Below are 16,291 nucleotides of genomic sequence, written 5' to 3'. Positions count from 1 at the left end.
TTCTCAATCTAAGTGTGATCTGTGATAAATAAATATTAAAACCACACAATCTGGAATATTTTATAGACAATGACGATAAAATTTTCCGTGATGATAGACATAATTATGACGAGTATTGGTAACTGTTGAGAAAATCTCAACTTTTGAATTAACCTAACCGTTTAAGGATAGGGATGATTGTGCCGGAACAGAGCAAACGGAAGTCAGGTTTTATAAAAAATATATAATCTTTATTTTGAGCACTAACAGGTACACAATATACACTGAATGACCGTTTGTCAATGAATACAAGAAATGAATGTCTTTAGAAATCACTAAATGTCAATTGTAATTACTGAATGTGGATTGAATGTCTAAAAAATACTCAACTTGGTGTGTTCAGTATTATTGACCTCCCACACGAGCTCAGCACGCTTCTCAAGTTGAGCAAGAATATGATTGTGCACGTGGCGTTAGCCTATCAATGCAATGCAAAATGAATTTACTGTAACTTCGTGAATTTACTATGAAATGTCTTGAACTGTTAGTTGATTTTGATTGTAGAATGAAAATTGAATATTTCTGGTGGTTCAGAATAGCACTAGCACTAATGATTGACTCAAAACTTCAAGATTGTCTGAAAAGAATGTGAATGGCGTGTACACGTGAACGAGAACAGAGAAAGAAAGGCGACAGGAACTTCATTAGTCAAAAGGGACACTGAAAATTAGTCAAATGATTGACTAAATTAAGAATTATTGATTGTTTGGTCGATTGGTTATCGACCCAGTCCCAATATGACCGCCGAAGTTCCTGTCAGCTGGCAAATTCAAATTTGAGAATTAATTAATTCTCAACAGTAACTGTATATTTGATAAGACAATAATGCTACCATGACACCATAATAGTAGAAAATAACAATTGTTACATAAACATAGGAAAAAATTATCTCAAAATATTTATAATTAATAAGCCGATCTCTCGTTGATTCTACTTACTTCCTACTTATTACATAACACTTCAAGGGAGGGTGAGGTATAGTGAAATGCCAAGAAAAACGTAGATTAATAAATTAACTATTATATTAAAAATACTGAAATACACTGTATTTTGTAGTGTAAATTGAACGACTTAAAGAATTACTTGTATTATATTCACTGATTTTCAAGTGTATCTCATTCTCTGCACTGTTTCATTTTTAAAAAGCATGTTATTTTGACAACCAATGCCTGAACTAGAACACTTAACCAGATAATGATCTCGACAAGAATATAATAACTATCGTTCCTTTCGCAGATAATGGTTTACGGCATGTTTTTGGCTCAAGATAAAACTTTTCATACGAAAAAATATTATATTTTACTTCTCTAATACGCAATTATTTCAAACTATGAGAGATAGGGTTTTCTTTTCAAAATTTTTTTTGACTTTTTGATCTTCTTTCTACTGTGAAAATTTTTTGGATATACTATTACTCAAACTCACAAGGAGACTGTAAAGGTGCGGGGAGTTCATATCGAACAAAAGTTTCGCGTATAAATATACCAATTCTGAAAATGCCCATGCAAATTTGAAATTTCCATATGTTCAATGTTTAAAAAGTTATAAATTATTCCATTTGCTGGTCAATAATGCACAAAAATCACAAAGAATTTGTTCATAATAAATCATCAAATTTCAAAAAAAAAATGTTTTTTTTTTAAATTATAAGATTCTTTTCTCGGCAAAGACCAAGTAGTGTGCGTTATAGTTTCAGTATACGAGTACATTTACTAAGTACTCATTACATCCGAAATCTCCATTCAATTTAAATACCCCACATCCTTGATGTCTTCTTATTAATCTATTTACGGTTTTCTGAGAAATTTATGCCTATTTTGTGTACATTGACAAAAGATAATTTTTCTGATCAGAAATGATAGTTCTTTCTTTTTTATCAATTCAGATAACCAAAAATTAGATTAGATCTGTTGCAATAAGTTTTAAACACTTTATGTTGATAAATACTAAAAAAAATGACGTTTTATTATTTTTACGGATAAATTTTTAATTGATGATTTTCATTCTCATTAAAAAGTTCAATTACTGTTTCAAATGTTTGACTGTACATATAAAAATTAGAACTGAGATCATTACAAGTCATATAATATAAATTGTAAAGTAACATTGTTATAAACACTTTACAAACATATACTTACTAATGAGGGTTTCGTGGGACCATTTACTGACTAGTACATCATGTATAACAAAATCTACGACATAAATATAAACGAGAAAGACAGAACTGAAATGTGTAGTTGATTAATAGCTCAGTGAGATAATTGAATATTAAGAACTCCACTCAACGAAGTGGCTTTGCTTCTCATCCTCTCTTTTCTTCCTGCCTTCAATGCTTGCATGAGGGTGAAACTGAATCGCGAACTGGAAATGAGTTGATTTTAATTAAAGACAAACATTCCTTCAACTTATCCGTTTCAGTAAAACTACCCTAGATAAATAATACGCTTTTTTCCTGAAACTATCCAATTTTTTCATCCATTAAAAATGAGATCTGCTTTATATTAAAGATGATTTGTGTTAATCTCGTTTAAGTTTGAGACTTTTATAGGTAGGAAAAAAAAAGAAAAGAGTGAGAGGGAGTTGTCAAAATGTGAAAGTCTGTGAAAGTGAAAGGTCCAAAGAAAAAACAACCGAGGATTATCTTTAAATTATGGATCATTTACAGTAGAACGTATGGCCTGCGGCTGCTTCACGATAATTTATTGAAGTAACTGCCTACTGTTATAGCGAATAGACTGAGCGAAAACTTATAAGTCTATTCAAATAATATGTTCCACCTGACTAAGAGATATTACCAAGAGCTACTGTCTTCTTAGTGTTAAATTATCAAATTTTGAACCCCGAAGGAAACAGATTGAGTTTTGAATATGAATAGGTGTTTTAGAATTTTAATAAGCATTAAAAAAAAAGAAGAATTATATCTGATTAAAAAATGAAAAGACAGTATAATTTGAACATAAAATTTCAAATATTACCGAAAAATGTTTCTGAAAAACTAGCCGAAAAGGTAGGATTATGGGTCACTCTGGTAGTGTGAGCTTGCTGATAACAGACACACTATGATGGCAAAATAAGCGAATAGACCATATGACTGACTAGACTTAATATACTGGAAAACGTGTTCAAAGTGACTACAACCTTAATCTAATGTGTGACTTCATTTTAACACATTTACAGAGGTCGAGATTTGTAGTATTCAAGCCCCAATTTCACGTCCAAAAGCTGAACATTTGCGTAATAGCGAAGCTGTACGGACACTCTCTGTAACAGCGGGAACAAAAAATTTTGTCGTTGCTCCAAAACATTAGGTAACTTTGGTTACTCTAAGTGAAATTAGTTTTTTGTTATTAATAGTATATTTCGTATCAAAGGAGTAAAATATAGTATTTCTTTCTCAAGAGGAATTTTGTCTTGAGCCGAAGGCGAGAGATGGAATCTCGCGGATAGAAGTACGATATGTTTATTTCCATGGTAGAAATACATCTTTTTGTCATATTGTCACGAAAATTCTGATTCTATTCTCAGTTTAGAGGTGAGTAAAGCAAGACGTTCTGCCTTGTAAAGAAGAACAACATGCGTATGAGCATGCGCACAAACAAATTCTGTCATTTCATGCAAGGAAGAAACGTCGCGCTTTACTGCCTCTGAACGGGAAGTAAAATCAACATTTATGTAGGGGTACGACAAAAATGTGTTTCGTTGGTTCCGTTTAGTATCAAAACACAACTCAGAAACGGCTTGTGTATAATAGAAAAATTTTCATCAAAAAATAGAAGAATTTCTCTGGCAAAATGGTATTAACTAGTAAATCGGCAGATAAAGGAGAAATGTTGAGAGATTTTGATGGATGTGATCATAGTAGAGGTGAGAAAAAAAAATACTTAAAACGATTCACAAGAAGTCATATGTTGAATTGAAGTTTTCTTTATTTAATTACAGATGATATGTTTCTTTTCTATGTGAAATCTCTCCTTTAAATTATTATTATTAGTGATTTATGTTAATTATAATTTTTAACTTAAGACATTTTTTTATTTAAATACATTATTTTCTCAACTATATTGATATTGATTTATTGTTAATTTGATTCCTGCCCCCAGGCATGAATTTTAATTTTGAAATGCAATGGCTACGATTTTTGCCGATCGAATGTAAAGAAAAGTCGTATACACTGCACAGTCAGAAAATTTGAAAGCCCTGAGCTGTGCGCCTTAATGCCCTTGGCTTCGCCATCGCGCACAGTGAAAGAATTTCAAATTTTCTCTAAAATCTCTATTTAAATTTCTACTAAATAAAAATAATTCCATAAATGCTATAGTGGTTTAGTGTAATATCTGATTTACTTCGTTAAAAACGACAAACGATTCTAGTACTCTTAGATTAAACTTGTCTAATGTTTGTGTCACAAATAAAAAAAACTTTAAATTAATTGATGAACTTAGTAAACTTGCTCTCGATCGAACGTGATAAACGGTTTTACTGCACTCTTCTATTACATTCAAGAAAACTCCTCACGTGCTTCTCTAGTATCGTAAAGACAAATAATCCTATCTCACCATTTCTCCTTCGTCTTTTTTCTTCTGTTTTTTTTTATATGCTTTATAAAAACTATAGAATGAATATTTTTTTCATTAGAACAATAAAAAAAATGTATGAATGTCGGTGTATGGATGACGAAAGTGGTAGATAGTTTTCCTGACAAGGATTTATTGATAAAAGCTTTCAAGAACTCAAGTTTCAAATACAAAAAATTTATTTCCATAAAATATCACACTGTATTTCACGTGAAGATCATAAATTTAAAAAAAACAAATAAAAATCGATTTCAAGAACTATTATATTTATTGGATCAGTCATTTATTTGTTAAATTAAATGTATTCATTGTACATGGATAGAATTTTTTCATTAAACGTAAATATAAAAAATAACGATGCAATTTCTGGAACATAGAAGCAAAAATATTTTAGGTAAATAGTAAATTTCAAGTTTCTGTAAATAAATTTAATTACGTAGAAGATGTCACGGTAAAATAATTACTGATGAGAGTGTTACGTCTCAGTAACAGAAGTCTCTTTTTCGAGTCAAGACCCAATCGTCCTCTACTCATCATGGGTGCGGAGACCACGCAGAATATATTTTAGATGGAGTATTAAAGAAATAAGAAAGGTTCTTAGTGCTTTACAAACCACAATGGTGCATTTCCTTCTCTAAAAGAAAGATAGAGATTTGTTTTTATGATAGTCAATTCTTTATTTAATTTCTGTCATCTTTTTACTCACTAAATTGTTTTACAGCTTGGCTAACAGGTAGCTAGGTAGCAGAAGGTTGTATCCGAGTGGAAGGCTGTAGTTGCTTGGTTTGGTTGACGCTTCGATTCTCGGCTCTCGGCGTTGGTGCGGTGTCTTTCGGCGCTGTTGAGATGACTTTATGGTTTTATGGCTGCTTTTGGTGAAAGGTTGGCGTTGTCTCGTTGGAAATCTTCGTTGAAGCCTCTTAGCCGACTGATCTTCTTTCTTCTTACACTCGCGATTTTTCTTTTAATAATCTTTGTTAAGAGATAAAGAAAAATGAATTTAAATATGAAATTTATTTGAGAGAAAATCCATGCAGGATTATTTAATCTCACTTTGTTATCCCCCACCACTATTGTGGTGAGTTGCGTGGGGAAGTCGTCATGGCAACAAGATCATCACAATATCTCTCTCTCTCTCTCTCTCTTTTAAATCTATTATGTTTCTTATGACCCTTTCTCTCTCTAATACATGGTTTTAAAAGGCTTTGCCGATATTTTAAATTTCGTGCTACTTTTCATGGGTCGATAAATCAATTTTTTTGATTATCGATCTATTAGACCAATTAATTTTCTATAATATCGGCCTTAAAAACGTAACTTCGTTACAGAGTTTAAAATCAAGCTGAGTTCGGATTTGCACCGTGCCCAGTAAAAATTTGGAAGAGAGTGTCTCTTGTCTCCAAGTCCGCGCTTTTTAAGGTGCTTTTCGCGCATCCTTTGGAAGCTTCTAGATTGGCGTTCTCCAATCTAAAGTTTTAATTAATTTAATTACTTAGGCCTAGCCCTAATTTCCTCCAATCATCTACGCAATTTTTCCCTTCTCCTTTTGTTTCGTGTCCGGTGCTTCTTTTGGCTCTAGAACTCTCCCACGCAGGATTTACCTGTGCTTACTTAGCATGCGCCTCAAAGCTCTATGTCCCCCACATAGTTTTTATCTGAGCTGTCATTGCGTACATCTTTTCCCTTGCGTTTCTATTTTTTTATTATTGATTTTTTTTGTAGTTTTCATTACCTGCTCACCTTCCTTCTTCTCTGTGTTCCTGATACTTCTATGTCCTTTGCTTCCACTACTTTCTTATTAAAATTTTTATTAATATTAGAAAAAATATAAATCCAGGTTATAACAGAGAGCTCAAAATTCACTGCCTAAGAGCAATATTTTCTCTTCATGTACTAAAATCTAAAAAAATTGTTTTTATTATAAATTATTTGGTTTATTCATATTTTTAATTAAATTGAAAATATTATTTTTCGACTTAAATATAGTGATACATTTACGGAGAAAAATTTCTTAAAAAAATTTCGATGCTTTTCGATAATTTGCCGGAAATTAATCGGCTAAGTAAAAAAATTTCAAACGCAGTAGAAAAATTTTCATGTCAGTAAGGTTAAAATTACTATGCTTCTGTCAAAAATTATCATATTTTTATTAAAAGTGACTAAGCATCATAAAATCTTTCCTAATTTATTTTCGGAAAACTTCATTACTTGTCATTTCCACTTGCTTTATAGTGACGAGCATGGGATTTTTTCTAAGAAATTTTTCTCTGTGTGTTAATAAAAGATGTGTATGACTTGATCTTTCCGATTTTATTTTCGTATTTGTTGAGCTCTGCATTAAAGATCATCGGGGAAAAAAGAATTATTGAGTAAAAAGTTTATTGACTTTTTACTATTATAATACAAGTAAAAGTCGTTGAAAGATTAAATTTTTGTCCCTCAATCGTGAGTGCTCAGAGTAAAGTAGCCCGCAGAGCCGCATCGAATCTCGTCCCTAGACAGGATGTTCTACCACAGGATGTTGTATCCTTAATGTATTTACCTTAGCTTCTAACCTCGATCGAACTACCCCCTGTTGCCCTCCGGCATCCCTCCGATCGTTGTACCGACATGCCTAAGAGAGGCAACCAAGGAGTCTCCTCGATGTCGTAAAGATCCGTTTAACCTCTCGTAAGGGATTAGATACAGTTCTTGGCCTTGAAGGACCATGTGTTTGATGAAGGGGCTGAATAAATCTATTAAAGTAAATATAAATTTATATTTGTCTCATACACTTTTACATATGCTATAAATTTTTACGACTCGTCAATATTTTTTTGTTTTTATTGAAAGTCAAAAATTAAGCAACTTAATTTTATTTAAATATTTAGATAAATTTGTTCAACAATAAACAATAGTTGATATTTTATAAAAACTTCTGAATACATTCGCTATATTTTTGTTTCTCAATATAGTGAAAAATTTTATTTTTATTAACGAAAAATATTTCAATTAATTTATTCAATAGTTATCTTGTAATAAACTCATTTTTTTGTCATTTTTTATACTTATAAGCAGAACAAAATTTTCACTGTCTATTTATCATTTTATACGTAATAAAAAATTATTTTTATCATTTCATAATATTCCCTGATAGACAAGAGTTGAAATTTGACATCAATTTGAGCTCAATATGTATGTATTACAACATATTGAGTTCAAATTGATGTCAAATTTCAACTCTTGTCTATCGGGGTTCATGATGAAAATTTCATTGTATAACTGCAATTTTATTTGTGATTTCCTCTATTTAATTAAATCTCATTCATACCATTTATAATAAAGGAAATTTTCTCTTATAAAAAGATTTTATCTATAATAATATATATCTTATTTATTGAAACATTACTAGCTATCTATATATTATTATAAATTTACTGTATAAAATTGTATTATATAAAGAATATCATAATACTTGAATAAATTACGTAAGAAACATTGAATGTTTCTTATAAAAATAACTTTGATGAATTTAAAGTTAATCAAGTACCTTAGATGTTTGAAAACTTGTTTTGTTGTTCTCAAATTGAAATAAAAGTGTCATACCAACAGCTTGAGAAACTTAGTTCCGCTTATCCAGAGTCTATGGCCTGAAGCCACGTGCGTACATCGTCTTCGAATTAGCAAAATCCCTCGATGCTAATTTCGCCTCATTAGCATGTCTCACAGTGTGTGCAGGAGATTTCACTGAAGTTTCTAGTTCCACTAGTATATCTTGAGTCGTACGTTGCAATACAGAATAGCGTTGGTGAGCTGTGAACGTGGTTATACGAGTAGTGTCGTGTCCTGGTAAGTATGCTCGTGCTAGGGAATATGTTTAAGGAGCTACCCATTCTAACATTAACAGTTGGCGACGCGTCTGCTAGTGGCAGGAGCTCTTCATACGCCAGACACGATTTTCTACTTAACACCAGAGCCACAGCACAGAGCTGGTGATGGTATGAAACCCCAAATACCTATCTAGCAGATTGACCCTGTTATGGAAGAAAAAATCCCATGAGATCAAGTGAATATAACAGGGAAGGACCCACATCTAAGGTAGTCGATAATATGCTTTCTTTAATGGCCTTCCACTGCAGCACTTTGGTTCTGTAGTATGGGTAATCTTCGATCTTACCACCAACATATAATATCTCGTAAATAAAGTAAAAATCAGGCATACTTGACAAGAAAAAATTTTTTGCTTGTATTTTAAGGAATATTATAGTCACCTAGTTTTTTGTGAATTCATTCTTATTTTTGAGATTTTTTATCTCAAAAAGTTAAAAAAATCATTTACTGTGGCAGAGTTACTGATTATTACGCCAATTTATCGGTATTATCGGTATTTACAGTTTTCTAATCGATCGATCGATTACGAGATGTTAAATAAAATATCTGAATTCATCGGAAAATTTAAGTTTTAAATTAAAAAAAAAATATGATGCGGCTGGTTTTTTTGGCTGGAAATTAGTTCATTAAATTCAACACATTTTTCTCTATAAAATCAGCCCGGTCCCGACTTGTGCCACAAAGTTTCGTATTAAAAATGCACATTGACTGGACTAGTAGTATAGATAGATAGAAAATATGAATATAACCTGATTGAGATATTAATGTGGGGTATTAGTTTGTGGTTTTATATTGAAAAAATATGAGATTTAACACGTCTGTTCGACTAGTTAATGAAACATCGATATGGGCATTATAAGAAAAACTTCAAAAAATATCTGAATGTCAAAAATTAGCATATATTCTTTCAGATTCTTTTAGATACACATTTTTTTAATTGAAGTAATTACAATATTGATGTATTCTGTTAAACTTGTATTATAGTAGAATAATTTAGTATATATATAAGTGCATAGAATATAAAACATCTATCATAGATCCAAAAACAAATGATGATTACTCTGTAGTAATATTCTTAAATACCGGTTTTGCATCTGTCTATTACACATGCTGAGAATTTTCCAAATACATCGATTTCATCATTCTCTTTCTCACCTAAATCAAAACGTTCAATTATTTTACACATGTATTGGTAAAAATATTTTAAAAACTTTGACATCAAAATTACGAAACACAACGGCTATTTCAGAAACAATATATAATTTTAAAAACAATTAAGTATTTTTATGTCTGTCGTAAGTATTATTCGACCTACGAATATCCTGTGACATTATTGTGCCATCGGTTGTACAGGATCTAAAAAAGATCTGAACTAGTGTACAGCACAGGCAGTGTAGCTAGTGTCTTTATAAAATATACCTTAATAAATGCAATGTTAATAAAGAGTATCGTTAATAATATATTTATCTCTGATCTATGCGTTGTGTACATATGATATTGTATTAATATAACTTTTCAAAAAATCACCTTCTTCTTTACAGTTGCTCAACATTTTTTTTGCTGCGATTTCATCTTCTCCATCCATATCTTCTGCATGGAGTGAGAACTCATCCAGAATTTTTTTTGTATCTATTACTTTGTTTTCAATCTATACACAAAATGTACATGAAAAAAATTATCATTTATGAACTAGTTATACTGCAAACCCATATAAATTAGAATAAAATTCATCAAGTACATTCAATTTCAAAATTTCATACAAAAATGATGGCTTTCTATAGTTGTACACGGAGAGAATTTTTTTGTTGTAAGTAATTTTTGATTTATTCTAAGTAATTATTTTACTAAGACACCTTTTAAGTCTCAAGTTTACGTAGAAGAACTCTAAATTTACTATCAGATCGAAATATTTTTCGTTCTAAATTTCGAAACGTGCACTTATCATTCTTGCACTTACATTTAGTAAAAGAATTATCTCCATATACACAATTTGAGGTATGTCAAGTTTTCTCATTTGTTTATAAAATTTAATTTTATAAACCAGCATGTAATGTATAGGCAGGTAACTTGAATGCACTTAAATAATCTTTGATTGATAGTGTAAACACAAAATATTTATATTGGGGTGATTAAATTTACATACATATTTACAATGAACCGCTAAACATAGTTTAAAAGCACGAATTTCTTCATTGTCTGCTTCTATATCATCTTTCATTTGTTGAAAGCTGTCTAAATAAAAGACAAAAAATTTTTAAAATTCAAATCGCGTGTAATAGTTCTGATAATTAAAGATTAATTTACCATCTGAAATTTTTTCTTTGCAGTCGTCCCAATGTTCGTCTATGATATGATCTAACCACTCTTGAACATCATCTTCAGAAACCTACAAGTGAACAATTATTTTTTGTTAATTTCGAGTCTTTGTTTTCGGTTCACTCCTTATTTCTACGACTTCTGAGTTACTCGAAAATTGTGCTCACAAAGTGTGCACCAGTGAATAAATAATAATTTGAATTCTTCAACTAGTAAGAAATCAGTCGCGTAATCTTTAATATATTTTGATTCTTGAGTGTTTTAGTATGTCTATGTAAATTTATAAAAAGAATATAATTAGATTTTAGTGTTTTAGGTATTTTTTACCAAGATAATTTTATGAGAACAGCGATTCATACGCATGAACAAAGATTATCGCGATAGTCATCTATACTTTAGCACATATTTCCGTATATTCTTGAAAGAACTATTTTTGATACAATTTCAGGATTTTTATGCATATTATGAACCAGCTTATTTTTATATAAGCTAATTATTATAATAATTAATACTACCTGTATCGTCAATATTATTTGGCTGATTTTGTTGTGACACGGATAGAAGAGATTTGTAGCAGTTATGATGGTATGCTACTAATTTCGATATGATATTGTAATGACATTGATAAATCTTATGTTTGATATTAGATATTATTTTTACAAGGTAATTTTTATTATCTAATGTTAACTAATATGGTTTTAACATTACATGGTAATAGCTAACATACCATCTTCACTACTACAAATCTCTTCTATCAATCAATGTATTTCTGAATTTTTTTCATAATTTGAATTCTCGTTTTATTTAATTTAGGTTTCATGAGATTTCTTCTATTCTTCAGTTTTTGAATAATATATAGCGAAGACATGATTGTATGGTCAATGGAAATCCTAAAGTCGATTTATTGAATGGTTTTACTGTTTCAGATGATATTAAATAAAAATTTGAAAAAAAATTGTCCTTAAAAAAGTCCAACCTACAAAAGTAGTGTTCTAAAAAGTATAGAATTTCAGTAGTTGTAAACATAAGGTAATAATAATTTACATTTAATAATCGAAATATATCAAAAAAATTAATGACTTTTACCTTATTAGTTGAAATATTGAATTTATTATCTAATCATCGGCGTGCAATATATTCTACTTAACATGAATATGTCTTTTGATTAAAATCAATGAAACCCTAATTCTTTTAGTTAATTGAATCAACGACAATGAAAGAAAGAAACAAATACGTACTGAACAAAGTACTGAACCAAAAAGACCGAGTAAAATTATCGAAGTATGTTTAAAATTCATACTTTCACTTTCAAATAACTTCTATAAAAATTCTGATAAACAGTGTCACATAAAGCTTTATATATTGAAAAAAAATGTAATCTATTATTTGATCTGGTGATATCATTCTCGATTAATTTTTTTTTTCATCCAACTATTGTTATATCGTTATGATTAGCTTATTATAATTATAAATAAAAGAATGAAGTAACCACTTCACATGGACAGGAAATTAAAAAAAATGATCTATCTTACACAGAGCAAAAATTCTTGGAATTTTTATATTAATTTTCTTGGAAAAATTCCCATGCTCCCTGTTAATCTGAGTGCAACTTATCGGCTGAGTAAAAAATATATTATTATAATAATATATGAAATAAAAATAATTATACGCTAATTTCATTGACGCACGATGAAAAATGTATTGTCAAAGTTACTATACAGTATGGTCATTTTCTTAATTAGTGTAGTAATCTTTCCTATCGTACTCAAATGTCACCAAATTACCATCAAATTTGTGGTAATATCTACAATACTTTTATAGGAAAATGCTTTTTTTCGTATAATGTGGAATATTATTAAATATTTATTACAGAGAGAATTTATGTAATTTTACTTATGAAATAAATGTGAAAAAGTATTAATTACACCGGAAATTAGAAGTGATGAAAAAAGGTTGTGAATACGTCTTTGTTAGAATTAAAACCATGACTATTTACCGTTTGCAGTGATTTTTGCTACTCTCGAAAATTCACGAATTAATTTAAATTATTTAGAAAATGCTTATTGCTATCCTATATTTAATATAAGTTCGATTGCTTGAAGTTTGTGTTACGCTAAATCAATTAATTTGTAATTTAAACACATCATTTCTACAACAGCACTGCAAATTCCACTCATTCACAAACGTATTACAATAACACACATAATTTGTGTTCAATGTAAAATGTCCATAAACAAACTATACATGATTCGTAAACAGTTTTACACGTTTCATAGTGTGTTAAAATCTATAATTTGTTTACGACATCTAACATTGAAGAGGCCTAGGGTGTTAAAAGTGTCTACAAGAATTACACACTTGGATTTGCAGTGAATTATAAATAAAATTATTTGCAATGAAAATCATATTGATAATTCATATTCAGTATATATCATATAGTTTATAAACATAAAATTTCACTAATAATGTTTCTCCTTGAAAGTTGTGAGGAGCTCATTCTTTTTCTTCGATAAAAATTCTCTTTTAAATATATTTTATCACATACAAAAACATCAGATATATCTGACTATTCGTCGACACTTATGATTCAAGATATATCAAATTGCGTAGTCATACGTGAAGACACTGGAAAGATATTCAAGTATCATAAGGTATCATACATTTCTCTAGATTCCTTTTGAATCCTAGTCTATTCTACCACATTCAGATATTTCTGTCTAAGTTATCTCTTCTCTTTCGGTCTCATGAAATTCTCGCATGATCGGCACTCATGCACTGGGGTGTCTTGAAAGGACACCGGATGTGCTGCAGCTACTGAAGTTCACGATCTCTCACTTCTCTTCCTCAATTTCTTGCTTGCTCTACCTCGTACCAATATATACCTTGCAAATTTCCACTTGATATTCTCTCTGCGAGTGTTCTGCTGTGATTTCTCGAAGCAGAATGAACCCCTTGACATTTTGAATCAAAGAACAATTTACTTTGGCATTTCTCTGTATATTTCATTCTGTTTAACTTGTTTCGATTGTTGAATTAATTTATTTTTTATGTGTAAGAATACTGTAAATTTTAGGTAGAAATTGATTCTTGATGTACGAAAATTCTTTAAAAAATCATTAACGGGTAAAGTTTGAACACATCTGAACATTTGATACCAGTTACAATATTTATAGTTCAAAGTTAGTTGAATAGTTGGTTTGGATAGGTTGGTTAGTTCAACAGTAGTCTTGCACTGAGAGGAAACGTTTTGCTTTAGCACACCTGGATGCATGTCTTGGTCGAAGTTGGATTTTTGGTTATTGAAATAATACGTGGAAGAGGGAATTGGTTATTTAGAAACTAAGATATAATACTCTAAATTTGTTGATTAAATATGAGGTGTACCATTTATTAAGAAAAGTGCACGAATAAATTGAAAGATTGATAAACAAAAAGCGCCATAAGCATTTTCGAAATTATTTCAATAACTTAGGAAACTTTCTCGAGTGTTTCACTTTGCCCTTCCTTCCCCAATATAGTTTTACAGCTTTGACTGTGAAAAATGCATGAAAGAATTAACATTTACACATTTTCTGTTGTATGAGTAATAATTGTATGATCATTATAACTTGTTAAAACGTTTTTATTTTATTTCGAATATATTTGATAGAATTTGATGCTAAAAAATGACAAAATACTAAAATCGATATTTAAAAATTCAGTACGATAACGAAAATATTTAGCAAAAAAAAAATCTAATTGAAAAAAGTTACTTTTTTTAGTAATAAAATTAATTTGATTGACAATAAATTGAATATCTTTTTTACTCAATGACCTGACGGAAATGTTGAACGGATTTTTCCTCATTGAAAATTATTATTGAATGTTCTGGATAAATTTTCTTTTCAAAGAAACACTAATAAATAAATCCCGGGCTAAAAAATTTAGTCCGCTTTAAGTTTTCTTACCAAAGAAAATTCAATCTGTTTTTAGTTAAAGTCATTAATAGTTAAACTAAAAATAGACTTAATATTTTTATTTAAAAAAAAAAACTTGAGAAGGGATCACTCATTCAAGTACCAAATACAGTCTAAGTTCTTCGACTTTGTTTCTGCTTGATAACTACTGTAACATTACAGTACTAACACGGAAAGAATTTCTTCACTAACTGTAAGTGCAAAAATGACAAGTGTACATTTCGAAATTTAGAAGTAAAAATATTTCTAACTAGCCGTAAATTTTGAGTTCTTGTAAGTAGACTTGATATTTAAGAGGTGTCTTAGTATAATAATTACTTATGACAACCCTAAATTCACTGTTGGATAAAAATATTTTCACTTCTAAATGTCGAAATGTACACTTGTCATTTTTGCACTTACATTTAGTGAAAAAATTTTCACCGTGTAACTACAGTTACTTTATAATAATTAATTGGTGACAATCACAGAAAAATAATGAATATTTTCATTTTAACGATTAATAATTACTATGTTACAGTGATGTTTAATAATTTTCTTTTCAGAGGGTAGGCTATTACTAAAAGAATTTAATTATTAATTTAAATATAAATTAATGATTTATCGATTTTATTGACAGCCTATCAACTACCCTATAGCAACTCATAAATAATCATTTAAAACTGTCAAAAATATCGAAATTTCTTAATTAGAATTGAATATTTTAAAACTTGTTTAATATTCCCTAGCAGCCAGTCCTGACGTCAGAATTTTGGTCAGACTTATGTACGTTTGTTTCCAGTCTGCATCAGATTGTAATTGTACGTCTGTTTTAGAAAAATGGCAGATACATAATAAAAAAAATGATAAATTTAGGCCAACATACGTAAATCTTCTGTCAGTCTTACGTTGATTTGACTACTAGGGTTATTGCAAAAAAAATGATCAAAGTTTGAATTCTAATTTGCTTTGAATGCTATGATATGAAGACTTGAGACAGAGAAGAGTAGACGACAATAAATAAAATAATATTAATAGACCAAAAAAAGATCTAAATGCTCAAGAATAACATAATTTTCTTTCTAGGTCTCGAAGCTGAATTATTTTACGTAAGAGAGGGCGTTCCAAACACTTATGCCATGACTTTCGTCGTCCCAGTGCCAGCAAACATAGCTGATCTTGAATTTTCTTGGCAAAGCACAGCAGGAGTTCCCGTAAGTTTAATTATAGTCTTTATTGTTACTAGTAATTTGATAACATTGATAGTTCTACCACGATGTATTATAAATAATTATGAGAGGAGATCAATTTCATGACTTGAAAAGTGTTAGGAAAATCTCTGGACCATTAACACGAGACACGCGTCCATGTAAAAGAAAGTAAACATGTGACTAACACGTATATACCAATCGTTGTAGGTGTATGTATAAACGGGATGAAGATCTCGTTTATTCGTGTTAAGGGGCGTATGCACGAGTGCTCTCAAGGGGAGTAGGTTTCGGTTGATTGCACTTTTCGGAACTACATAATCGGCTATGAGACTCAATATTTTATTCA

The 16,291-nt window shown here is 30.0% G+C and overlaps 1 protein-coding gene across 1 annotated transcript in view; it reads left to right on the top strand.

Moving 5' to 3' along the window:
* Positions 1-16,291, top strand: part of Drl-2 (Derailed 2) — a 93,813-nt gene that overhangs the window by 22,076 nt on the left and 55,446 nt on the right. The window contains exon 2 of the mRNA XM_035078924.1: positions 15,821-15,948. Coding sequence (XP_034934815.1) covers positions 15,821-15,948 — 128 coding nt within the window. The remainder of the gene's footprint in view (positions 1-15,820; positions 15,949-16,291) is intronic.

Source organism: Chelonus insularis, unplaced genomic scaffold (genome assembly GCF_013357705.1).
Source record: "Chelonus insularis isolate UGA/USDA-ARS -01 unplaced genomic scaffold, ASM1335770v1 contig_17_pilon, whole genome shotgun sequence".
Classification (NCBI taxonomy): Eukaryota; Metazoa; Arthropoda; class Insecta; order Hymenoptera; family Braconidae; genus Chelonus; species Chelonus insularis.
Note: the sequence above shows the minus strand (reverse complement) of the source record. Positions and strands in the feature narration are given on the sequence as shown.